General features: G+C 28.1%; 1 protein-coding gene and 1 long non-coding RNA gene across 2 annotated transcripts; one reads left to right on the top strand and one right to left on the bottom strand.

Annotated features, from left to right (window-relative positions):
• The first annotated feature begins 1,160 nt into the window (after positions 1–1,160).
• Positions 1,161–20,114, top strand: LOC136975409 (docking protein 1-like). Its single transcript, XM_067270457.1, has 4 exons — positions 1,161–1,349; positions 15,506–15,685; positions 17,970–18,171; positions 18,259–20,114. The coding sequence occupies exons 1-4, from the start codon at positions 1,272–1,274 to the stop codon at positions 19,563–19,565; spliced, it is 1,767 nt and encodes a 588-aa protein (XP_067126558.1). The 5' UTR covers positions 1,161–1,271; the 3' UTR covers positions 19,566–20,114.
• Positions 20,115–25,802: 5,688 nt separating this feature from the next.
• Positions 25,803–26,398, bottom strand: LOC136975492 (uncharacterized). Its single transcript, XR_010880793.1, has 2 exons — positions 26,365–26,398; positions 25,803–26,258 (listed from the first exon to the last, which is right to left on the bottom strand). It is a non-coding gene; the product is annotated as an uncharacterized lncRNA (long non-coding RNA).
• Positions 26,399–26,574: the final 176 nt, after the last annotated feature.

The raw sequence follows: 26,574 nt of genomic DNA, 5'->3' as shown, positions 1-26,574 counted from the left end.
CCTCAAAATTTTATATGTACAGTACGAGCCATTCCTATAATACGTTCAATATGTATTCTTTTACTAGATATTTTTCTGTCTCGAGATGACAAACTGCTGCTCAGCTGTGCTTTTCCTCTCATAAAAGTGGGTATATTTACCACAACATCTTTAGTAATTAGTTATTCCTGAATGTTAAAACCTCTATCAGCCATTACCCAGTCTTAAAATAATTATTGGATTTTCGTTTAAAGAATTAACAAATCGTACTTTAGAACCGACAACGCATCGCTTAGTCTGTTTACAACCTCGTCGATACTAGCGCCGCGTGCGGAGTAGATTTCACTTTTTTCCCCTATAGGAAAAGGGTGATGTGAAGCTTCCCTTATATCTATCAATTCAATAAATAGTGAAAAGACGAACATCAGTAGATCGATGACATTGGAAGGACAAAAGCTAAAAGTCATTGATATAGGATGAATACTCATTTCCCGGATCCTGTTTGAAATTTTGAAACCTTAATATAGTTTTTTAAATTCACATCTATTTATATTTAAAATTACGTTACCTGGACGATAAGATTCTATTTTAAGCACAAAAATTACATTTTGTTTAATGTTAATAATCGCAATTCTTTTAGCCTTTGTTTGTATTAGACTTAATGTTTTTTTAAATTTATAATTAAATGTCACATCACCTATATTTCATAATTTAAAACATTTTAGTGTTTCCGTCAGTTTAATATCATTTATTAACTGTAAGAAAACAAATTAACTAATTTTATAGTATCTGAAAACACGACGATGAAGTAATGTTTAGTTGTGATGACTCAGCGGAGAATATGGATGAGTAAGGCATTGGTCGATGGCTTCAACATCAGGGTATCACAAGTGACGGAATTTTTCCATTTTTACTCTTTTAAATATTTTTGAGACACAAAGTATTGTTTTTAATTAAACACGTATCTTGTATGGATTATTGTTAATTATCAAAATTTTTTAAAACTTTAAAATCTATAAATTATTTATTCTTTTTAATATTGTGAAATCAAAAATGAGTCACCGAAAATTTATATAATAACAATATTACGATGTTTATTAAAATTTTGGATGAAACTCGTTACAAAAATGTCGGAATTAATTATTCGTTTGAAGCGCCCCAAGCGGAGATACTTGAGTATTAAAAGCTTTGATTCATTTCCTTTCCAATGTCGGAGAGGAAGTGTCTGGGTGATTGTGTACCTGTTAATTTCCTTTTTTTGAAATAATTTTTGTAATGATATTGCGAAAAAAATGAAATTAGAAGCGATGGAGAAAGAAGAAACATTTAAAACAGGTCCCTTGTTTATTCCTCCTCAAAGTTTTCTTCGGGTAAGTGGAACTTTGTAACATTTATTAAATTAATTACGCAATAAAATTAATACCTTAACCTCTTTTTCTTCATTTACATTTTATTCCCAATTGGATTTTATAAGAATATTTTTAAAGCATGATTTGCATATTAATGACAATCATAATCTATTGTTATGGTAATACGAAGAAATCATCATTATTTTTAGAAAACATTCAAATTATGACGCAAGGTTGTCACATGGTACTTATATTATTAAAATCTACTTCACGAGAATTAATAAGAGACGTTAAGATATCAATAACTTAAAATTTTCCATATAAAATCTATATAATTTAAACTTTCAATATAAAAAAAAGTCTTATGTTGCAATATTTCTCCAGTTTCCTCTTAAGACAAAGTGTTAACATTGATAATAAACACACACTAAAAATGGTACGAATGTAATTAAACCAGAGCAATATTTCTAAATCGTGATAGTTTTTCAGTTTTTTACACGTTTAAACTGTGTGAAGTCATGTACGTGTAGTTAAAATATATGTAAATTATAAATACAGTTTTATTTTGTAATGTAACATATATTTTTTATGTGTGTGATAAAATAACAGTATAACAAATATAAATTTAATTATATACAAATGCTGCTCTGAATGAGATGGTTAGGACCTTTATCAGTTTACATATACAAAATTTTTAATTTTCAAAAACAACTTTAAGTGAAACGACGTGTGTGTATAGAGAGGGCATTGCAAATACGAAGGGTGAGCTCAACATTAGATGGATGATTTTTTGTTTATATATATGTATATTTAGAACAACTCATTGCTCACCCCACTCTGAATTCCTGCTAGGTTTCTGAAAATAAAACAAATATTTCCATATGTTTTTATTCAAAGATTATTTTGAAAAAAGGTATGTTGTCCCTTTCACATTACATAAGCAAAAATGATGCTCATTTTATTATGAAAATTCAAACGCTGTATCATTAATTTAATGTCTTAGTTTTGTTTTTGTACATAAAAAGAAAAAGTTTGTTTTAGAGACAAGCTTATATAAAAATTTACTGTATGATGTGAAGGAACTGCCAAAATATCTTGTCAAGTTGTGTAAATATTAGATATTCTAGATTTTATGATTTTATTTTATTATTCAAATCTTTTAATAAATGTATATTGTAATAATAGACTTTTTAATAAATTTTAATGCAAATCTTTATATTTATCTTTATAGATTTTACACTATACTTTAAAATCCTAAAAAAAAATTTTGGAATGCTTTTAGGTTGTAACAATTTAAATGAAGAAAAAAATTTTGGTTAATGAATCTAATCAAAAAAGGGAGCATAATACTCCTGGAGAGCTTGTTTTTTTTTCCTTGGTAAACAGAATGATTACTATACAGCCCAAAGCTATATATATATAAAAATCAAATTCTTAACATTTTTTATAGATAAAGATGACTAAAATTTCATAGATCTGAAACTGAGTTAACTATTTGTGTATTAATAAACATGGAAGTTAATTATTTTAAAATGACATGATTTTATTTAGTTATTTCAGAATAATTTACAGTATTTAAATAGTATTTGTTTTTTGAAATAAACTTGAGTGGGGAGTTTAATATTTGTAAATTTATTAATAAATTAAGCTGATAAATTACATATTTTAAATTAAGCATTAGATGTTGATAGCTATAAGAAGAAAATGTTATTTTTAATGCATACATTAGTTTACATTTCATATCAATTAATTTATATATAGAATGGAATTTAAATAAATTGAACTATTTTTTGTTTATGTGTATACTGATATATGCTAATATGCATTATTATGTATTGTTAAAGTATGTTGTTATTTAATGAGATACATTTTTTAATAATTTTAATTAGACTTTTTTTACTTCATTTTGTATAGGAGTATTTCTTTTAGTTTTTGTTGTTTATTCACTTTAAAATATTAAATAATAAAAAAAATGCACAATTCTTAATTTTCAAGTTTTTTTCCCCTTATATCCTTGTAAATTATCTTTTATTAAACAACTTGATGATATAGATTACACATTTCAAATATTTCTTCAGGCTTTTTGTCATCAGAAGCAATCTATTTACACTGCTGTTAAAAATAAATTGTGTAATAAAGTTGAAAAAAGTACATCATAAATGAATAATTTAAATAATTATTCATATGTAATTAACACTGCAATAATGATGATGCAAATCCATTTAGTAGTGTATTTTTATTCTAATAATTTCATGTTACTGTATATTGAATTTTATTTTAAATTATCTATATTAATGTTAGGTGTAAAAAAAATCATTAACTTTAAAATTTGTAGTACTTTATTTCTTTATATATATATATATATATATAATGTCTAGTATAAGATTAACTAGATCAGATCTCCAGAAGAAATAATCATTTATAGGAAATATGTATAGGGAAACTGTTGAGATTTATACAGCTTGAAGAGGAGAGGTCACATTTCCTGCTTGTTTAGTTGGAAAAGCAGGAAGATTATTATGAATCAAAAAATAAACATCTAATGCTTAATGCTTGAATTAGTAGAAAGTTATAATTAATAATGAAATGTTTATTACAAAAGTTAATTTTAATATATTGAAAATGTGTAGTGTCAGTAATTTTAAATATCAAATTACAATTATTCTTAATAATTTACTAATTAAAATTTAAAGATAAAATCTCCTTACTTATCAATTTTTTTTCTTATGGGCCTATAGGCCTATATATAATTAATATATATATATATATATATAATCTACACACACACACACACTTTAGTTACAAAGTAAATTAATAAAACAAATTGACAAAATTAAGGTCTTAGGTATTTTGAAATGTGTATATTAAAGTAGGCTATAGTTCTCAATGGTATTTTTGAAGAAATGAAAAATGTTTTCAAAAAGATGTTTTAAGAATAAATTTAAAAAATTACTTTCATTTTATTTTTTGTTGCTTGAAAGTAGTTAGATTTAAGAATTTTGTCAATTTTATACTGACTGGTAGAGATTGAAATTTGAATATTGCTACCAGAAAATTTATAGATTAATTCAAAAATGCATTTAGTTATTAATATTCACAAAAGTATCTATTATTAAATTTATACAGATTTTTAACCACAAAATAATTTTATATAATGTCTCATGTAATTTTACTATTTAAAAAGGAAATCATTTATTAAACTTTCTAAGCTATTTATATTTCTATGTTACTAAGTAAATACTAATGACTTACTGATTACAATAGACAATATCAAATGTTCCAATATTCACTTTTTATGTATATGTTACAGAATACTTTCAATACTACTGGATTTTTATAACTTTCAATATGTCCCTTTTAGATACAATTTATATAATATCACAAGCAGATCAGATCCTTACAATCATTTGTAATGTAGAATTATATATTTGTTTTATTTAGCAATGCTATAAAAATAAGGAGTAAAAATATTGTAAATTCCATTTTTACCTCTTATTATGTAGAAATAAATTCACAATATTTTCATAAATTTAATTATAGGTGTAAGAATACATCAATGGAAAGTAGTGTTGCCACCTTTACAAAATCGCTGATCCGGACGGCAGGTCAGGTTTGTTCGAACAGGAGTTCCTGACGCATGTGCAATGTCATTTTACAATGCAAAGAATAACGTGCATGCGGTTCTAAATCAGTTACAGTTAGGGACTAGGGACTTGCATAGGAGTAACGTGTGTAACCTAAATTAAGAAAGAACAGATAATTTAGCTCTACAGAAGACATGTACGGACATACAAGCAAAAAAAAAGAAAAAAAAGGTTGAGAGGCAGGTTGCGAGTCACATGTCTGTGTAAACAGTAACATGGAATGGAAGATGAATTTCAGTGAGTGTGAGGTTTTTCGCTGTTCAAATGGTGTAAATTTATAAAAAAATATTTGCAAGAACTTTGTTTCATTGTAATTTCACAATTTATACGAAATTCCCGGACAAAATTAATAGTTCATCTGAACAGTGAGTCAATTCCCGGACTGCCCGGGTGAAAACTGGATGAGTGGTAACACTAATGGAAAGTATTCTTATTATACCAAATTAGATATATTCTTTCAAATTTTATATTGAAGTAAACAGTAGCTTATTTTAAAAATCTTCCTTGTAGTTCCTAGAACTCACTCTAACCCCTGTTGATATAAAATGTAGCTCTGCTTTTCCTTGTAAACTGATCCCTGCCCAGAAGTGGTGTGGGCAGGGATAACCCTTTGAGACTTCCAAATATGCAGGAGAATAGATTTTACTGATTTGGCATAATGCTTATTTTGCTTGTTAAATTTTTCCTCTGAGAGAATATATTTCATATCTTCACTTTCAGCCTTTTTCTTTTTGAGTCAGTACCTACCACATGATGATACAATACTTTAAAGCTATAAGTTTGAGCTTCTTTTCAGTGCTAGATAAACTGTCTAGACATTCATCTCTAAAGCCAGTTTTCTTTTGGATTTGTGAGAATTTCTTCTTATTTGGCTCTTCAAAGCATTAAACATTTTAGTTTTTGTCCATTTTGGACAAACACTTCTTAGTGGACTCTCTACTTTTTGTGTTGATTAAAAATACTGTAACAATTCAATTGAAATTGATTTGATTCTACTGTTCAAAAATTGAATTATTTTTTTATCGCAGTAGTATATCAGAAATATTACATTTAAATTGCATGTGTGCAAGAGGGTGCTGTTGTCATTTTTTTTTTCATAATTTTGTACAATTTTCATTGACCTCTAGCAGCAATCCATGTGTTGTTTGTTTTTGTTTACACATTTTTGTTTTATTTAAAATAAGTATTTACTTGCAAAGAATTTTTGCACTTTTTTTTTCTAAATGTCTATTGTAATTAAGCAAAGAATGTGCATTAAATTTTGTTTTTGCAATGGAATTACTGCTACAAAAATGTTTGGAAATATTGCTGAGCCTTTTGATGACGACAGTCTATCAAAAACAAGTTTTCAAGTGATATGAGATGTTCAAAGAAGGCAGAGAACATGTTGAAGATTAACCCTGCTCTGTAGACCATCCACTTCATGTGATGAACAACAAGTTGCTCAAGTCAGAGATTTGGTGCTCAGTGATTGTTATTTAACAATTAGGGGCATTATTGAACATGTTTCAGTATCATTTGAATCTTGTCAAGTAATTCTGAAAGTACATTTGATTATTTGGACTTGCAGCACATCACAAGTCATCTCAAACATTGAACATTTTTTTGGAAAAATTCAAGTGGATGAGAAATGCTTTATCAAGGTGAATCATTCTTAAAATACATCATTACAGGTTATGAAACATGATCTATGCTTTTGACACCAAAACAGTTCGACCAATCAAATGAATGGCATTTGAAAGATGAAGCAAGACCAAAAAGACCACATCAAAGCCAGTCAAAAATCAAGGTTGTACTGACTGTTTTCTTCAACTGTCAGGGTGCTGTGCATCACAAATTCCTTCTGACTGGCTGAACTGACAATAAAGAATATTATTTGCATTGTTTGCATGAAGCAGTTCATTGAAATGACCTGATTTATGGTGAGAGAACTCATGGATTTTGTACCATGATAAGCACCTGTTCATAATGCTCTTATTGTTTGTGAAAAATTTTAAAAATATGATTTCATAAGCTTTGTATTCATCTGATATGGCACTACGTGACTTTTCCTGTTTCCTCTACTAAAATTCGTTTTTTAGTCATCGTTTTGAGTCAATTCATGCCATGAAACATAATTTGCTGAGAGTCCTGAAAGGGTTCCATGAAAACACTTTAAAGTGTGTTTTGAAGATTGGGAAAAATGTTGGTGTAAGTACATTGCAGTGTGAAGAGATTACTTTGAAGGAGATGAATAAATTTAAATGTTGCATTTATTGAACCATTTCCAATAGTTTCTGATCAGAGTATAAATAGTATATAATTATCTTTGTAAAATGGGCTGGTGTAAATTACAGTTTAATAAAGTAAAAATTACGTAACAGATACTAAACATATCTTTGTTCAGTCACCAGGAACAACTATTCTCCACTGCAGAGACGACCTTTCTTTAAAGGCTATGTCTCTGCTATTGAGCAGAGGTGTAGCCTCTAAAGAAGCAGTCTCTCATAGCCTCTAAAGAAAGGTGTAGTGGAGGTAGTGTTCCTGGTGATTGGACATGGTGAGTAGTGAAGATATGTAATTTTTACTTTAATAAACATAACAGATACTAAAGTATATAATTATCATTTTCAATAGTATTAGTTCAATTTTTATATAAATCAGTTTTCTCAGTTCAAAAATGTATAATATACAATGTATATTCCATTAAAAAGGACACTCCAAATTTAAATCAAAATTAAATTGAATCCACAAACATACTTTTTCTATAGGTTTGAGGGTGGATGCATATCTGAAAACACTTTTACAATAATTTTGTTAATTTAGTTAAAGTACTAATAATTTAGTTAAGCATTTAAGTTTGTTTCTGTGTTATGATAAATTTTGTATCCATTCTGCTTTCATTATTTGTTTCAAGAATTAATTTTACTCTATATCTGTAAAATTTAAAATAGTCAATTCTATTTTCTTATGTGTATTTCTTATACAACAAACATTTATACGTATTGCAGTATTCATTTTAGCTTATACCAATTCAGATTAAATCAATGATGGTTACGTCAAAGTTAAAAAAATTATGATTTTGATACCTTTTTATCTAATGTTTCTTTCAATTCTATAATAAATGTAAAAATAAAAGAAAGTCTCCGAAATTTCTCAGCATCTTTCTCAGCAATAATAATTGATTGCATACCTAAAATAATCTTAATCATTTTTGACATGCTAATTTTATTAAAAAATTTAGCTGTTATTTTTTTCTATTTTATTGTGTGGAAATTTGTTTAATTTCATATAAATCTATTTTGCACTTTTTTGTTTATTTTTAATTTGGTTTTTATAGATTGCTTTGCTTTTCTTCTAATTTAATCTATTGCTTCCTCTTATTAAATTACATCTTGGAATTAAGTAAAATTTATTTTTGATATAGCAAATTATCTCACTGTTAATTCTAATATTAATATAACTGAACTAGACTAGATTTTCTTACTATTTTTTTTTTTTCTTAAGGTATGTTAATAAAATATTTTTAACATATTTATAAAAAATAAGTTTACATTGGATGGAGTGCTCTTCATGTTCCTGCTGTATATTGACTATTTATGCAATTATTATATTTTTAATTGAGAAACAGCATAAATAAAAGAATGTCAACAAGGCATTGAAATTATTTGAAATTCAAGTCACTTTATAAACTTTTTTTAATTTTTATGTAGATATTATGATGATATATTAAGCATGATCTTTTTTAAAATATACTTTATTGCCTACATCTGTGTTCATTTCTGTTTTTTGTTTACTGTAACATTTTTCAAATACAATAATTGAATGTTTACTGTTCACAATTAGCACATTAAAAGTATATCCATAAAGTAATAAATTGCATTTTAGACATAAAATCTGACAAAATAAGTAAATTTTAAACCCTAGATTTATAACAATTATTTTAGCAATGGTATGTTATAAGCAAAAATGTCATTTGTGTAGGATTCCAAATTTATTTGTTAAAAATTGAGAAACAAATTACAGTATCAATTTATTATTATTTTTGAGTTTGTTTGCTTATTTTCAAGTATAATTTGTAAAAAAGTTTAAGTACAGTATAGGATGAGTGACGGAATGCTTCCTAAAACTTATTTTGCCTAAAGCCTTTCGGATCATAATGCACCAGTGATTTTTATTCTTATAATTTTTGTTCGAATTAAAAATCAATAATTTAGCTTATTAAAATTTATCATTCAATATAAATAATTATAATAACTATAACTATCTATCTATTGATAATTTTACAACTGCAAAGTTCAAATATTCTAATTGTTGAAATTTAGATTTTTAAATATAATCAGAGGTATATATTTTTGAAACATGAAAGATAAAAATTGAAGTATTTACATAATTTTCAGTTAAATTGTGAAGTAAAGAATTTGATTATTAAATATCTTCCTTATATATATATGTGTGTGGTAAATTTTATTTTGTGGAAAACTATACTTTTTTTTTATTAAATGTGTGTGGTAATAATGAAGTTTGTGAAGCAATTTATATATTGTAATTTGACAAAATAACAGGAAATGTTCTTAGGCAATTTCACTAATTGTGAGAGACTTTATGCTTCAAACAAAACTTTTATGAAATTGTGCTCTTTAAAATCTTTATTAATTTTGGAATAAAATATCAATTTAAAAAAATCTGAATATAGAACTTTACTTACTACATTGAAATGTTTGAGTTTTTTACCTTTGAGGTTTAATGTAGATGTTCTATATTAAATTTGAATGCATAAACTCAGAGTTGGTGCAATCAAAGATTGTACTTAATCAATATCAATTGTTCCTATTTTAGGGAATAGGGTGACAGGATGGGATAGTTCTGGTAATTTTACTACATGTGAGTACTTAAGCTGAACTCTTTGTAGGCTGGAAGATAATTAGAATAGGGAAGGGCTGGAGGGATGATTTAACACCTAGATTTAAGTCATACATATTTTTACTTCATTGGAGACTAGTTTTCTGGAGTGTGTTGGGATTTTTCCTAAATGAATGCTTCCATCAAAACAGGAAAGCCTTTGCATACTGTTTCACAAGCCTGCTATGTAATGTTCATACATAAATTTATATATAACAAATATTTGTTGCATCTTAATGATGATATATTGATGATTTAGAATAAAGAACTAGTGAATAAAGAAGTTGCAACTCGCCATCTGCTCGTTTCTCATTTCCTTTTTTTTATTTATGATCTAGTATTTAGGATAAATTGTTAGAAAGCACTATTATGTACTTAAAATTTTATCAAAATTTATATATCTATATATATAAAAACGAATGTATGTCTGTCTGTGTGTGTCTGTCCTTCATGCATTACCACACTATTTATCCGATTGCCATGAAACTTTGGGAAGATGTTTAATACACTCCCGCGAAGGTTTGTGGCATATGTGAAGATCACCATTTCCCCCTTTCAAAAATATATTTATATATGGATTAAACTTTTATGTCCAACAGATGGCGCTAACTTCAGACGACCTAAGTTTGCTTTTCTGTGAGGCATTATGCTTTTCTGTGAAAATGGACTAAAGCAGATCATTTTCTACCTATCTATATAAATAAAATATAACGTTTGTTTGTTCCTACCGATTCCTTTGAAATTTTGACAACGTTGCATTCGAATACGCACGTGTTTTTATATAATATACATGTCGAAATTCCCCCTACTTAGGGGAGATGGACAGGATTAAGGCTTACTGTGAAGAACTTGGCTTTTATTATATTATTTTAGATGCGTTGTTGATTGCGTTTTAATAAGGTACGTCAAGAGAATGTACACTAAGAAGGGATTTTTTGAAATTTTTCCCACGGGGGATGTGTTATACATTTATAATAGATACATTTTGAGCCACAACAACGTGTGGCTGGGTCAGCTAGTTATATTAAAAACTTTGATAAAAATTTGTAGTTATCCTTTTCACGTTCCTGACTTTTCATCCAAGGTGAATGTGTTAAAATAAACAAACTGATTATTAATTTAAAGTCTTTTAATACATTACATTATTTTTTTTCCTCTCAAATACATTTCGATCTTCCCATCCTTTCCAATATGCTAATATACATCAGAGGACATAGTTTTGCCTATAAACAATAAATACTGTCATAAAGCTAAAATTACAAATGTACATAATATTTTTTTTAAAAACTTACAACTGTTGCTTTACAAAATTTCTCCATGACATTCCAATTCTCATGTCTGTGCCATCTACAATCTTATACCATTCTAGTGACACATTTATAAGCATAGTTAAATTTAAAAAAATGTAAATTTACTAAATTTTTTTATAATAGCAAAATGTTTTCTTATTTTCATTTTTTTTAATTATTATTTTTCTCAAAAGATATTATTTTAATATTATCTTGATCTATTATATATTTGACTTAAATCAATAAATTATTTGGATATTAATATATTATTTTTCAAGTTCAAATTTAGTGAGACTATTTATTTTGTTTTTTCTAATATTTCTATGACTTTAATTACTTCATTATCATATGATATACGAGGAGTGTTTTAATATAATGCTGCTGGAGCGCTGCAGTCGACACTTAGTGCATACGCACTGTGTACCTACATCTGTTGGGAAGCCACAAACGCCATTACAGAGCCAGTCGACTGTGTTTACTGTTGTTTGCGTATTATTGAAATGCCACCGCTCATTGAGAATCCCGCCGACTGCGAAGTGCGTGCCGTTATTCGTTTTCTCAGTTGCTAAAGGCTCGAAAGCGGCTGAAATTCATTGTGAAATCAGTGAAGTTTATGGTGAAAGAGTTATGAGTGATGGAATGGTACGAAAATGGGTTAGGGCCTTTAGTAATGGCCGCACAAACATTCACGACGAGGAACGAAGCGGGGGACCTTCAATCATTATCGACGATTTGATTGAAAAAGTGAACTGTCTACAGTCCACTTTTTCAATCGTGAATCGTCTGTTCTCTTTCACTTTAGTGAAAGAGAACAGACGATTCACGAACATCTGGCAGGGCAGCGCCATAACAATCACGACAAAGTCAAAACGACCGTTCTGCAGTGGTTGTCTCATCAGGCGGCAACATTCTTTGAGGATGGAATACAAAAGCTGGTCCCACGATATGATAAGTGTCTCAATATTAATGGGAATTATGTAGAAAAGTAGTGTAAAATATGGGCTTTCACATAAATAAAAGTTTTGTTAAAAATGTTTGCTTGTTTTTTTTTATATTTCAAAACGGTACTTACTTTAAAAACACGCCTCGTATTAATACAATATATCATTTACATAATGAGAATAATGAATCATTTTTTTAAATTTTACCTTTAATTTTATTTATTTTTTTATCAATTGGTTTCATGATTCTTTCAGCTAGCTTTGGACCAGTTACACTGCCCATGTTAATTCTATCTGTCTGCATATACAATTTTCCTTCACCATCTTTGAAGTAGTTATCAAATACAAATTTCACTAATTCTATTTCTGCTTTTTTTTTTTTTTTTTTTTTTTTTTTTTTTTTTTTTTTTTTAATGCTTCATAAATTATTTCTCTTGTTATTGATGGATACACTGAACTAATATTTAGTCCTATAAATGCCAGTTTTTCATTATTAATTTCATACTTAATTCATTAACACGTGTGTGTGTTTTGTATACAGTAAAAACTGCTTATGTGATCACCTGCATTTGACGGCAAAAATTTCTGGCATGGAATAGTTTATACATAGTCTTCGTATAAGTTACCTGTATTAAATGACCACCTGTGTAACACGACTGCTGGCATCGATTTTTGGTCCAAAACAACTGTAATAAGTGACCACTTCACGAATATATCTGGTCTGAACTATTGTTCGAACAATAAATATTAGGAGGGGAAAACATCTCAACAATGTTTCCCCCTCCTAATATAATGAATTAGTCTAAACTTTTGGATGTATCTGCTGATGAGGTTTACAAGTTAAATGAAATGCATTTGGAACATATCAATTCTAAAGAAAACAACAATAAAAAGAAGCTGGTAATAACTAAAGTTTAGGAGTTTTTTGTTTTCATTATCAGACTGTCTATTTAACTTGTATTTGTTTCTTGAAGTCGGCTAAGTCAAAGTAGTTTTTACTTGTTTTTAGAACTAAGAATAATCTTTGTTTTTAGCATTTTATTAGTCTAAACTGTTGTTCGAACCCACTTTTTCAAACTCGGGCACTTTTCTCATCCTTAAAATTAGGTGTAGGTGTTAATGAATTAGTCTAGCAACAAAGGAAATTCATTTCAGTTTGTTTGAAATTGTCTGAAAAATAAAGAAATGCAAAGTGCTGTTGTTAAAAGATTGGGTTAAAGTTGTCAGAAAAAGTGAAAATGGTTTATTCCTTAGTGGTATAAAATATTGTACACAATACAATTAATTGGCTGATCTCATCGTTTGATAAAATTTATTTTATTTATTTATTTGGATGCTCATATATAGTACATGTGTGATAAATAGTTTCTGTATTAACCTACCTTATTTCCATGATATTTTTAGAAAAATAATACCCAAGTAATTTTTGCATGCGAAATATTCAAAAAACAATAAATGCATTAATGCAAAAATCAGTTTTACAGGCAACCTTCCTTTTTTGATTCCGCGATTGTCCAATGGACAATCGCGTAATGTAATAAAATCATATGAGAAAAAATAATAAAATTGCTTTATTATTAATTAATAATTTTTCTTATTGTAATTAAGAAAATATTAAATATTTAAAAAAATACAGTATTTTTAAAGTTAAAATAAGATTAAACTAACAAAAACCATAGTGACAGAGATACGACATGCTTGTATATCAAAGACGTAATACACATAACTGAGGAGTGAACGAAAAGAACCAAGTTGAATTAATTAAGTCAGAAAAAAGAGAGTGCATTATAATTGAGAAAATGCGAATATTGTATTAATATTTAAAATATTGGTATTAAATCTGTCTTATAAAATCACGGCAACTCCTGTAAATTGAATTATCCTATAAGAATAAAATACAATACCAATATAGCTCTACTGTTAAAAAAAATTTGCTTCATTTTGCTCACCTCGTTTTGCTTAGCAGAAATGGCTAAAAAGTGCACAAAATACAGTATTACAGCACCACCTGTCTAAAAGATCATATTTTTTGAAGGAACTGTGGTCGCCATAGACAGGTTTTACTGTACTATATTTCTTTAGTATAGTATACAAAATACAGTAGTACTAAGTAGTAGTAGTAATAATTAAAAAATAATAGTACTAAGTAGGCTAGAATATTCTAGCCTACTTAGAATCAAATTAATGTACTACTCAGTACAGTAATTTTTTAATAATAAACTAGGTTGTTTAATAGTTATCTAGATTACATAAAGACTGCACTTTAACAATGCATAATAGTACTTAGTAGTACTTTCTAACAATACATTATCTCCTATGATCAAATAGTACTGGAAATGATTTATTTAAACTGCACACATGCAACAGGGTGCTTAGCTCATTCTCATTAGGATAATGTAGTATCATAAATATGTGAATGAAAAAATTGTGCTGACTCTTAAGAAGTGTTGCTATTCTGATTCTTCAAACAGCACTGAAGATTTGAACAGAGAATCCAATGTTGATTCAGGAGAGTAACATAGAAAGTGAAGATATGTTTTGTGATATTGAAGTTTGAAATAACTTGTTTGGTATTTATTGCACAGTAAAGTAAATTTGTCAACTAAATCAGTTTTGTTGACATAAGTGTTTCTCCTCTATCTTAAAAACAAAAGTTTATCTTAATTTCTACATGCTCTCATCTGATGGCATATTTATTCAATTCATGGTAATTTTTTTAATTGTTTAGTCAGTAAAATATCGATATTTACAACAGTTAGGAACAGACTGACAGAGGTGACATGTTAGATTTAAAAATGCAGGGAATCACTTCCCTTTTAAAAATCATAAAAATATAAATACAAAATCACTTAAACAAATAGAACATGTTTTTTTTATCACTTAAAGGATGGATTTAATTTATATTTTTGTATAATATCATATAGTTTATATTTTGAAGATAATCTTTCTATATAATCTTTGTCTAAGAGATGTACCTAATAACATTTAACCAGATCTGGACAAAGAAATTTATATTAATTTACATAATTTAAAAATCTGTAATGAGATGGTTAAATAATTGAGCAGATAAAACAATCTGATTGTCATTCTGAGAATCTGGATTGAATTCCAGGTTACTTTTCATGTTGTTCTGAGCTAGATATGTTTTTTTTTGGCCTTTAAGCTATGGTAATTACATTGCAGACCTGAACAAACTAGTGATGGGTATGTCAAAAAGGTTATCTTTCTGCTCAGAGAACATTGAAAAGTTAGTTTCTAGCAGAATATGGTTTCCATGAGTAAAGAGAATTTAAAAAAAAAATTGTTAAAAGATTAAAGTATAAGATTTGATATGTATTTACCGACACAGTATAATATTTCAATTATAGACGACATAAAGATCGATATTAATCTTTAATAAATACATTCTTTTTGTTTTCCAGAAAAACTGGAATAAAAAGTTTTGTGCCTTGTACAGAGCTAGTAATCATGGAATACAAAGATTGGAAATATTTGATAATGAAGACAACTTTTACAGACAGACTTCATATAAGATCATTCCATTAACAGACTGTGTTAAAGTAACAATTCTACCACAGAAACATCAACCGAATGTTTTTGAAGTAAGTATTAAATTATATTTAATTTGTAGAAACTTTCAAATTATAATAATTATTTGTGTGTAACCAGAAGTAGTGTGTACCTCATAGAAAATTGCTAAAATGAAATATACATTGCATTGCTATATAGTGTTTCGAAAGTAGGTGAAAATGTCATAACCCATGTGTGGCTTAGAAAGCATCAGTTCCTCTAGCAGTTCATACTACATATTATAAAATAAGAAAAATTGAAAAAAAAAGAGACCAAACTACTAAACGGCATTAAATATCACAAATATTTAATCTATTCAGCCAAAAAATGAGTTTGTTTTCTTTAATACAGCTGACCCTTGATAATCAGACGCTTCTGTGATCCGACATGCGCAGTAGTCCGATGCACTTCCTGTCAAGGTCACCATAGTCCTCGTCCCGTTACGTGTCTGCTTGCACAGAAGGATGTCACGACATGAATCTCCCCACCCAATTCTTACACGATGACACACATTTCTTATGTTTTCCCTTTTTCCTTTCCATTATTTATCCCTATACATACTGGTATGTACATTTATTGGCTTCCATATTTCTTTTAATAAACATGTTTTTGTTAACCAAAATGGGTGTTTCATTTCCATGTTAACCTAGGCAGCATTTTACTCATAAAATGTAGGAATATTGTAGGCTACTGCTAGCAAAAGAGTGCCAAATATGTAATCACTTTCGGTAATCCGGGCATTTTTGGTAATCCGACACTCCTTTGGTCCCATAACCTGTCGGATTATCAAGCGTCAGCTGTAATAAATATCTGATGTATTCTAATTTTTAAAGCCATCAATGGCTTTACATTGATGGTTTAAAAAATTGTAAAGCCAATACAATGCTGAAATTCTATTTCATTCGGTTAGTGAATAGAAAAGGTTATAAAAAATTTTATTATAGTCTTCTGACTTGAAAGTTATTGAATAACTTTTGTCAATACTTTTTTCTTAATTTAGATTAACATTTTAACTTGTTAAGGTGTTACACCTTATTATTTCCATATCTGTTGTCATTGTTTTTTAAAATTAATTTCAATTTAATATATTATTGATCAACTTGGAATAACTTCATAAAACAATGTTTCATTTTTCAAAGTTTCTAAATATGGTATAAACTGATTTTGACTTAAGATAGGCTGACCATATTCATTGTATATTAATAACCTTTGGCTTTTTAGGCTATTAAATCTATTTTCTTCCTCTCTGGAAACTCTGAATATTGATTCTTTGGTATGCCTAAATTGCTTTTTGCATGTCAAATTTATACTTTTACCTGACTTTCACATTATATCTGAAAGTCAGGGATTACTTGTATTATAAAAATTTATATCCTACTATATATACCATATTTCTGTGGATATAAGAGCATGCTCTTCTTATAAATGGAGTGCAAAACTGGCACTTTATTTTGCAAAGTACCTAAAAACACATGCTATCTAAAGATCTTATAGTATTTAAAACTTTTTTTTTTTTTAATAATAGTTATAGTAACTATTCTGCCATATCTGTGTAATATCAGTTTGTTTACACTTAATTTATATTGACATAGCAGTACAGTGCTCTAAGCCAATTGTCAGCAACCAGTGTCCGCAGACCATCAATGGTCCACGGACCACTGGTTGCTGACAAATTTTCTCGTGGACCATCAATGGTCCAAGAGAAGATTTGGGTGATCCGTGAAGAAATTTGAACATTGATCAACTGAAGGTTATGCGAAGTATTATGAAAGAAATGCAAAATGCTTAGTTGCATTTTTTTTTCCACTCATTGCGGCCATTTTGAATCTTAAACCAAGTGACTGTTATCAATAAATAATACACAATAAACAATATTGTGAGTGCTATCGTCGTCCTTCGTGGAAAAGCGCTAAGAATCCATAAACTTATTTCAAACAAGCAGCAAAGAACTTTAGGCTTGCATTAATTTGTTATAATTAAACATGCAAGTTTCATATTAATATAGTAAAATTGAACTTTTATGATCATTATTCTACAGATTTTGTTTTGTTTAAAAAAATTCATGATAGTGGTCCACGGAATTCAAAATTGTAAGTTTAGTGGTCCGTGAGGTCAGAAAGGTTGCCAACCGCTGTTCTAAGCTAAAAGAAGCTGGTGGAAAACATGAGCATGCTCATGTGTAAGGTACTCTAAGTTAAGCAGGACATGTTTCAAAAATGCAAAAAACAAGTGATTTTTTTCACTTAAGAGTATACACTTATTTGCATGAATTATAATAAGTGGTTAGTTTTAATTAATGAATTACTTTTCTTCCAGGTTCGAACAAAAAGTCACACTTACCAATTTTCAGCAGACACATTCCAAGAAATGACTGACTGGTTATCTGCTCTTCAAACTGTGTCATTTGGCTTATCTCGTCAAATTTCTCTTAGTTCGCAAACGTTAGATGGTGGATTAGAAAAACGTCAGTGTGTTGTGCAGCACGAAGAAAACATGTTGTATAGTTCAGTTGATACTCGTAAGTTTTTAATTGATTTTGCAATATCAAAAATTTTAACTTTAGTCAATAGTTTATATACATATTTTATTTTTATTTTTTCAATAGAAGTGTATGGTATAAAAATGATTGATACAGAAGCATCACTTCGTTGTGGTCTTCAAGGAGAATTTTATTTGGTAGTTACTTCTGTTAGTATTTCATTAGCTGAAGAAGCAGCCCAAGGCAGAATTGGCAAAGTAGTATATACTTGGCCATACCGTCATATTCGTCGCTATGGATGCAGCAAAGACAGTTTCTCATTTGAAGCAGGTCGTAAATGTTCCTCAGGTGAAGGACTGTTTTGTCTTATTTCTAAAGATGCTAGTGCAATTTTCCAAAATGTTGATACACACGTTAATTCTTTGAAAGCGTCACAGTCTGAAATTGATTTACAAGCTAGTCCGAGTCCTAGCATTGATAAAAGTAATGCTATGTTTTTTAATAAGCAAACATTCAGTGGTTCTCAATTGTCACCATTAGTTCGAAGAAAAGCAGATGACACAGATGAAAAATTGCGTGAATCAAGTATCACTGATGATAAAGTTTCAAGTGATGATTCAAAAATTAAATATGATAAAATGAACAGCCAAGAGGAAGACAAAAGAATCTCTTCAAAACCACCTTTTGCCAAACCACCAAGAAAAAGCAAACTCAAACCTGAAAATAAAAGTGCACACAATTCTTTGGAAGATACTTCAATTAATTCACTCAACAGACAAAGCCTTTCCTATTATACTTCAGAGCATTTATATGAAAATCCTGCAAATATTGAGAAAAAAATGCAGACAGATATTCTTTATGATGAACCAGAAGAGAGAACTGAAGCGTGGAAAACACATGGGAGAAATGTTGAAGATAATGAAATACATCCTACACAAGAAGAACCTGAATATGCCATTTTAGAAGAAATGGAAATTAAACAGAAAAATCTGATTTCATCATTGAATGAACAATTGATACAACTTCAAATTAGTAGCAATGAAATTACTAATACAGCATTTTCTGAACATGCAAATGACACAGACGGTTATGATCATCTTGCTCTAAAAAGATATCAACCAACAAGGTTTTCTAATATTCCATCAAATAATTATCATGTTTATGGAAAGTTAATGACTACTTCAAGTAGTACAAATGCTGCTGAAAATAGTGAAAATGATATCGCACATTATTCTAATCTTCCAAGTTTGGTAAATCCAATAGCCAAGAAAGAAAAAAGTCAGGAACTGAAACAAGTGAGTGAAATTGGTGATTATGAGAATGTAATCAGAAATGAGTCAAAACATACTGTTGCTGAACAACCATATGAAGCCACTTTGCATCATTTTATGCAGAATGATGCAGAATATGCACAGGTTGTGAAAAAGAAATAATTCATATTTTTTTAAACAAAATATCTTATGCTGAGCACTTTTAAAAACAAATAACTTGCTATTTATCAGTATTATAAAAGTTTTCTCAACTTTCAACTGTGTGGTAATACTAATAGAATTTTTTTTATATTAAAATATAAATCTTTATTTTTTGAAATATTTCATCTTCAGCCAAAGTTTATAAATTAAGAGGTAATTGGATTATAACTTTTTTCCTTTTGGAGCAGCTTTGGAAAATCTTGTATTCACTGGTATTATACAATTTGCTTAGTATTTTATTGAATTCTTAATGCTGTATTTAACTTCTCAATCATTCAGGGATTATTCATTCCAGATATAACTAAACTTATAACGAAATTCCATTTCAAATGAAAACAAACTATTTAGTCCCATTCTATTATGAAATGGACCAAAAAGTGAAATCAAATACATTGTTTCAAATCTCCTGTGCTAATTTTGTTTTTTATATTTTAAAAATGTCATTTGCAGAATAAGTTAATGAGGATAAATTATTCAAAATGTCATTCATTCACAAAAAATTTACCAAAAAGATTTTAGTATTAAGGAATGAGATTTTTTTTGTAATCAGGTTTTTAAAGAATTAAGAAAACATATTTAACATTACATTTTAGATAGTAAAAATTCTTAGTAAACCTTTCTTGGTAACATTTTTTTTTAATCTTTGAAATCAAGAATTATTTTTAGGTTCTCAAATGGAATAGAATACGTTTATTATAATCATGGATATCACAGATTGAATAACATTATTCAAGTTATAAATTCCAAAACATTTATGATAAAATAAATACACTTAACTAACCAAATTCTGATTTATAATAATTTTTATATCATTTGAAGATAAGTAAAAAAAAGTTGCCTATTTTGAGGTGCTATCAGTTGCAATGTGCAAATGATAACATAATATTTAAACACTGAATTGACTGATAACTGACATTTATTATTTGTCATTATTTTGCACATAGTGTAATAGTTCAAATTTGTAGCATCATCTTCTGTTTTCAATTATAGCAATGTTATCCAATCTGTGAAGCTATTGCAAGGGGCATGCAACTTTTACCAAATTATCATTTTTTAATACAAACAAGAAAAAAAAGTCAAACTTATGTTGAAAAAATGAATTCACAAAACTGGTTATGCCTAACTCAGAGCCCTCATCCAAACAACTCTGGTACAAATGCTAAAAATCCATCCACACTCTTGCTGAAATGTTGAATCAAGCCCTGGCAAACAAAATATACCTTATTAAATAAAATATATTGTTTTGTAGGCCATTAAATAAATTTTAAAGACAATATTTATGAAATTATGAAAATTGAGGGAGGCAGAACAATTTTTTTTTCTGAAAAAGGGGTGGAGGTACAGTCTGGAAACCACTGGAATAGATTATATGCTATCTGTTTTAAAGGATTATACAAATACTAGTAAGCAAATAGGTTGAACGAATTGCTTTAATTATGAGAATACTAATTAAAATTACTCTTCAAGTTATATTTAAAAAGATACATTAAAATATAAATGTCCAAAGTGTCCACTAATTATCTTATTTACTTCACTTAATGTTATCAATTTATTATCAGTATAGGCAAATCTGAGGCTGAGAGATTATAATAAATGAATTCTATTTCAACTTTTTAAGATCTGAACTTTTATCAATGCATAGCACCATATTAACTATTACACACATTCTAAATATATATTTACTATACTATTTACAATATGTAAAATAAAGAATACAAAGTATATAACTGCATTCTCAAACTTCATTTAAAAGCTTCCATTTTGTGTTTTTCAATATACTCTATGCACTATTTTTATGCTTTTATATATATATTAGTTATTATGTATCTTTTATTTTGTACTTTTGATACTTTTACTGGCAGTTTTTCAGTAAGACTTCAAAAATGTTATGTTATTTTATTCTGAGAATATTTTAAACATCTTAAAATTTAGGAAAAATGAAATTTTTCTTGATAATCTGAATCTCTGAGATGAGAAGACCTAATTACAAACACTAATATTTCGTCTTTGGTTACAGAAAACATACATAAAGCAGTGTGTGGCTTTGTAGATGTTAGTGTACAGAAAAAGTAGTTCTTTACACAAAGGCTTTATTGATAAGATGTTAATGTACAGAAACATTAAAAAAATTTTTAATCTTATTTTTAAAGAAATGTTTTCACTTGCATATAGCTTCTTTTAAAAGAAACTGTTTCTTTCTAATCAGATACTACCTGCAGGTTTATTCATAAGACAGATTAATTTACCACTTGTATAGTAATCTATTATTCTGATAATTTTGCAGTTATCCATATTAATAATAATTTAATATTTCAACTATGTAGACTTTTTATCTTTTTGAAAATCAAAATATGAATTATATAAGGAGGATGTGCAATTTTACATGTTAGATATTGCAACTCAGTGGAACAGGGTAAATTATTAGATAGTACTTACCATAATTGCTATGCAACCATTATTTATTTACATTAGTCTTTGTTCTGTATTTTAATGATACTTCTAACTTACATAAAATATTTATTAGTAGCACAATTGACATACCTTAACAATTACACTTAAATTTTGTATGACAAATATAAAATTTAGGTCTTATTCTAAGGGTGTGTATCCTAAAAATCTACCAATTTTAAGATGAAAGTACTGTTGAAATGATATACACTGTATTCTGTAGTACAGAGCAATATCTAACTATAAGATTTCTCAATTTTCAGTATAAAATTTGCCAATTATTTTTCTATCAAATTCATTTAATCCTTTCATTTTTAAAATGGACTTTTTCAATAAATTGAGTCAGGAACATTCTAGAAAGAATGCATGCTGTCTCATGTATATGTGCAATTATTCAACTTGCTATTGAAATTTGTGCAGATTTTTAGAATACACATGTCTTTAGATAGATACTTTAGAAATTTAGGTCTTTTAGGTAGTTTCCTTTAGCCAATAAAACGGTAATAATAATAATTAATTAGCACTTTGTAAATATATTGTCCAAGACAAAATAGTATTAAAATGAAGGTAGATTCATTGATATTGATGGAAATATAATGATTTGACACAAATGCGTGCCTACATTTAGTATATTAAAAGTAGTACTGAATTAAAGATGTGATTTTCATTCAGTAATGTAATAATTATGTTCATTGTTTAAAAAATCAAAATGTTATTCTTAATGTTGGCTAGGTTTATTAATGTGTGCAATGTTAAACTCCTAAAATGTTCTAATCAAAGTTTTCATGATATGAGAACCCTCTCTTTAGTTATTAAAATGTTAAGGAATTAATCTTGCAGCTACACATTTTACTTACGGTACTAATAAAAGTTTCCTAATATCAAATAAATTACTCTAGTTTAGTTGGTCTTTAAAGTAACATACATAAAGTTTTGATCTGAATATTCTCAAGCTGCCTTATGTGTACAATATATGCAATAACAGTATTTGTGTTGTTAGAGGCATTAGTGCCTCTGGAAGATTTATAATAGCATCCAGGGGTTCAGATCCGATAGTCATTTACTCAGAAGGAATACCATTTTACTAAATTGCCAAATAACACTATAATCGATATGTATTTTTATAAATTTTATTGTAACAAATGTACTTATTTTAATTTTCAAAATACAAAATGCTTTTATAAGATATTTTCTCTAAAAGTTCAACTGTTTTGAGTTCTTTTAATGTCAGCTTTGAAATATATTATACATAGTTATGCTGCAATATATAAATTTTGTAATCTAAAAATGTACATAAAAACAATATTTCCACTTTTTGCATTATTATAGAATGCATAATATACATATATACAGAATAAGTTAGTAGTATTTCACTTTTAAATGATTGTATATGATGAAGATTTATATATTAAATGTATTTAGCTGTATTAAAAAATATATTGTTGCACAATGTTTATATTTGAAAAAGATTTCATAAATTTTTTTGAAAATTGTGATTTGTATGCTCATTATATAAGAATCTAGTCAGAGCATATACTGTTTTCCAGTGGGGAACAAGAAAGGTACTTTAATTTTTGATATATTGTATTTATTGTGCCTTAAATGATTAAACTTGTAGCAATAATTTTCATAATAAATTTCTGTTTGAATGTTTTTGTGCAGGTTGCTGTCTATAATTTTAATAAATGAAAAGTTTGTATTAGATTACCAAGTTTTTCAGATTGATCAGTTCTGAATGGTGATTGGAGTTATGCATCCAGTTATCAAAGTGGAGGAAGGCTATAGTTCAAATTGATAGAAAAAAAATCAATGAAAATATGTATGTCTAAGACATGCAGTCCATATGTACAGAATAAAACAGGTGCAGTATCTATGTACAAAAACAGATAAAATTGAAGATCTAAATGTGGAGTTTGGACCCCAAATTTTAGACGACTCCTAGGCAATCAAATAAGTCAAAGCAACCATATCAAATTGTGACTCTTGAGATATTTGCCCTGACTGGGCTGCTTGTTAAGCATACTATAGGCTTAATGGAACATGCAGCACGATTCCAATTGTGCCATAGTAGTGGTCAGTGCAATGGTGTTTTCTCATGTTTTATTAGCTTTTAGCCATCTCTAGTAAAGTGGAAGACAGTTGATCTTTAGCAATTTAAAAAAAAATAGTTATAGATTTTTTTACTTTAAATTTTACTCCATTTTTGAAGGTCTTTCAAAATTCCAGATAGCCCCTGAAAATCAACCTGTCTTGCAAAGGGTCACATGAAGACTATTGTTTCCTTGACTTTTTCACTCCTATGAGCATGATCTACAGCTCTGATAAGGTCTCCCTCATTCCAAGCTATATTGAAAATGAATAAAAAGAAATTAAACCAAAAATGAATGGGGGGGGGGAAAGCACTAACTTGCAGTATAAAGAACAATTCTTGAACCATTTAAAAGTACTACATAGTTTAACATTTTTGTTAAATTTGTTTATTTCCAGGCTTTATTTTTATTATCTGCACTGAGCCATATAGAGGATTTTTATTCTATTAAAAAATGAATTAACTTTATTTGGTATTTTTTTTCAGGAATATTTATGGGTAAAGTATGCATCCATGGCAAAATATACATGCTAACTGTGCAGTAAATTAAGCAAATGCCAATATAAAGCAAACAAAACTTTCTAGATATTCAATAGATGCTATAATACAATTCTTGTATTATATGTTTATGAAGAAAGAAAATGATTGAAACATTGTTTCAATTATTGTGCAAAATATTCAGAAACATCAAAGTGTTGATACTGATACTTCTTATCCACTTTTATTTCTCAGTAAATATTTTATGTGAACATAGTGTGTATAAAACTTGATAGAAACAAAATAATTTTCACAAGTTCAGAAGAAACAAAAATAGTAATTCTTTTCACAATTTGTCCTTTCACACTTTTTCTATCAATATACTGACTAATCTGACAAATGAAACGTCATAACTAAGTTAATCTTTCAACATTCATGACAAGTGTCATTGAAGACTTCTGAAAACTTGCTTATAGACTATCATTCTAGAGTGAATAGTAAACTTTTTGAAATTTTCAGTATCAGGCTCACCAACAACCTATTTATGCACTTTACAAAGAAAAATCTGGATGATGAACTATGTTTGACATGAATTTTCTGCACTTTGTCCACTGTTCATTCTGTAATAAGTTTTTCTACTTCCCCCTCCTGTTTTTGCTCATGAATGACTTTAGTCTGACTTTAGAATGATTATAGTCTGTTTACATCATTGCAAAGGAACTAAGATAAGTATTCTGTAATTTGATTTGATATGCTGCTAAGTTCTGTAGTAAATAGTCAAAAGATCAGAGTTTATCTTCTAACTAAAGCTATTTCTCCAAAGCAAAAGGTTTTATCTCCAAAAAAGAAAAAAAAAATTGTGCACTAATTATCCTTTATCAATACAACCTACTATCTAGCATATAAAATGATCTGTTAATAATTACAGAACATTTTTTACATAGCAGTATTGATGAAGCATACCAAGTGCACAATTTAATTTTTTTTAGAGATAGCTTTCTATATCCCAAGACAAAGGCTCTACCTCATTGAAAACAAATTATTATTTTTTAAACTGTATTGTAGACAAATACACGAAAATTCAAATTTTCATTCCTTTCTGACTTACGGAGGATATGTAATGTTTTAGAATTGAAAATTTATTTAAGCAATGAGATAAAATTAAAGAAGTAAAACAAACCAGCTTTGCAGAGAAAAACACTTTTATTACCTTTAATGTATTCCCTAAATGCATTTTGCCAGATAGCCTGGCTTCTTCAGTAGGGTTATTTCTCAAGTTTCGACAATTTGGTTTCCTCATCCAAGCTTTCCCAGCATGCTGTTGTTACCGCACCCGTATTCAAATTAACAGTGTTATTTTGCATAATTATAGTGAATTGTTCTTTAAGTTTTTTCTTACAATATTTTTCACTTTATATACAATTTTTACATTATTAACATAATAATGTTTGAAAGTTAATATTTCTCCTATTTTCCATCTTATGGCTGCTAGATGTTCCAACAATCTGGTCTTCAACTTTCGCTTCGTTTCCCCAATATAGAAACTTGGGAGCAAACACGTACACTGGAGTTTCTAAACCACTCCTTCCTCCTCCAACGGGTCCTTTTTAATACTTTCTGTTATCATATGTTCAGATAACCTATTATTTTGTTTTGGAGCCAATTATATCATCTTTAACCAACTTTAACTTTAATGAAATAGTTAATTTTTCAGATATACCTTTAATATAAGAAAACGATACATACTTTTTGACTTCTTGTTTTTCCTTCACTTTATATCTATTTAATATGAAATTATTATACCAGTTACTTAATATTTTTTTTGGATATCCATTTAAAATCATTTCTTATATATTTCATGGAAATAAAGATATTTTCCAGAACAACAAAACCAGATATGAGAGAACAGGAAGTTAAAACAATGTATATTACATTTTTGATTTACGGGGCAATACG

The sequence above is a fragment of the Centruroides vittatus genome, unplaced genomic scaffold, assembly GCF_030686945.1.
Source record: "Centruroides vittatus isolate TY-2023 unplaced genomic scaffold, ASM3068694v2 contig_371, whole genome shotgun sequence".
NCBI lineage: Eukaryota > Metazoa > Arthropoda > Arachnida > Scorpiones > Buthidae > Centruroides > Centruroides vittatus.
This window is presented reverse-complemented; position numbering and strand designations above follow the sequence as displayed.

Excerpts from the sequence above, each read along its gene's own strand:
- LOC136975409 (XM_067270457.1), top strand. The coding sequence starts at position 1,272 with ATGAAATTAGAAGCGATGGAGAAAGAAGAAACATTTAAAACAGGTCCC. Across the intron at positions 1,350-15,505 it reads CTCCTCAAAGTTTTCTTCGG|AAAAACTGGAATAAAAAGTT; the intron begins GTAAGTGGAACT and ends TTTGTTTTCCAG. Across the intron at positions 18,172-18,258 it reads GTATAGTTCAGTTGATACTC|AAGTGTATGGTATAAAAATG; the intron begins GTAAGTTTTTAA and ends TTTTTTCAATAG.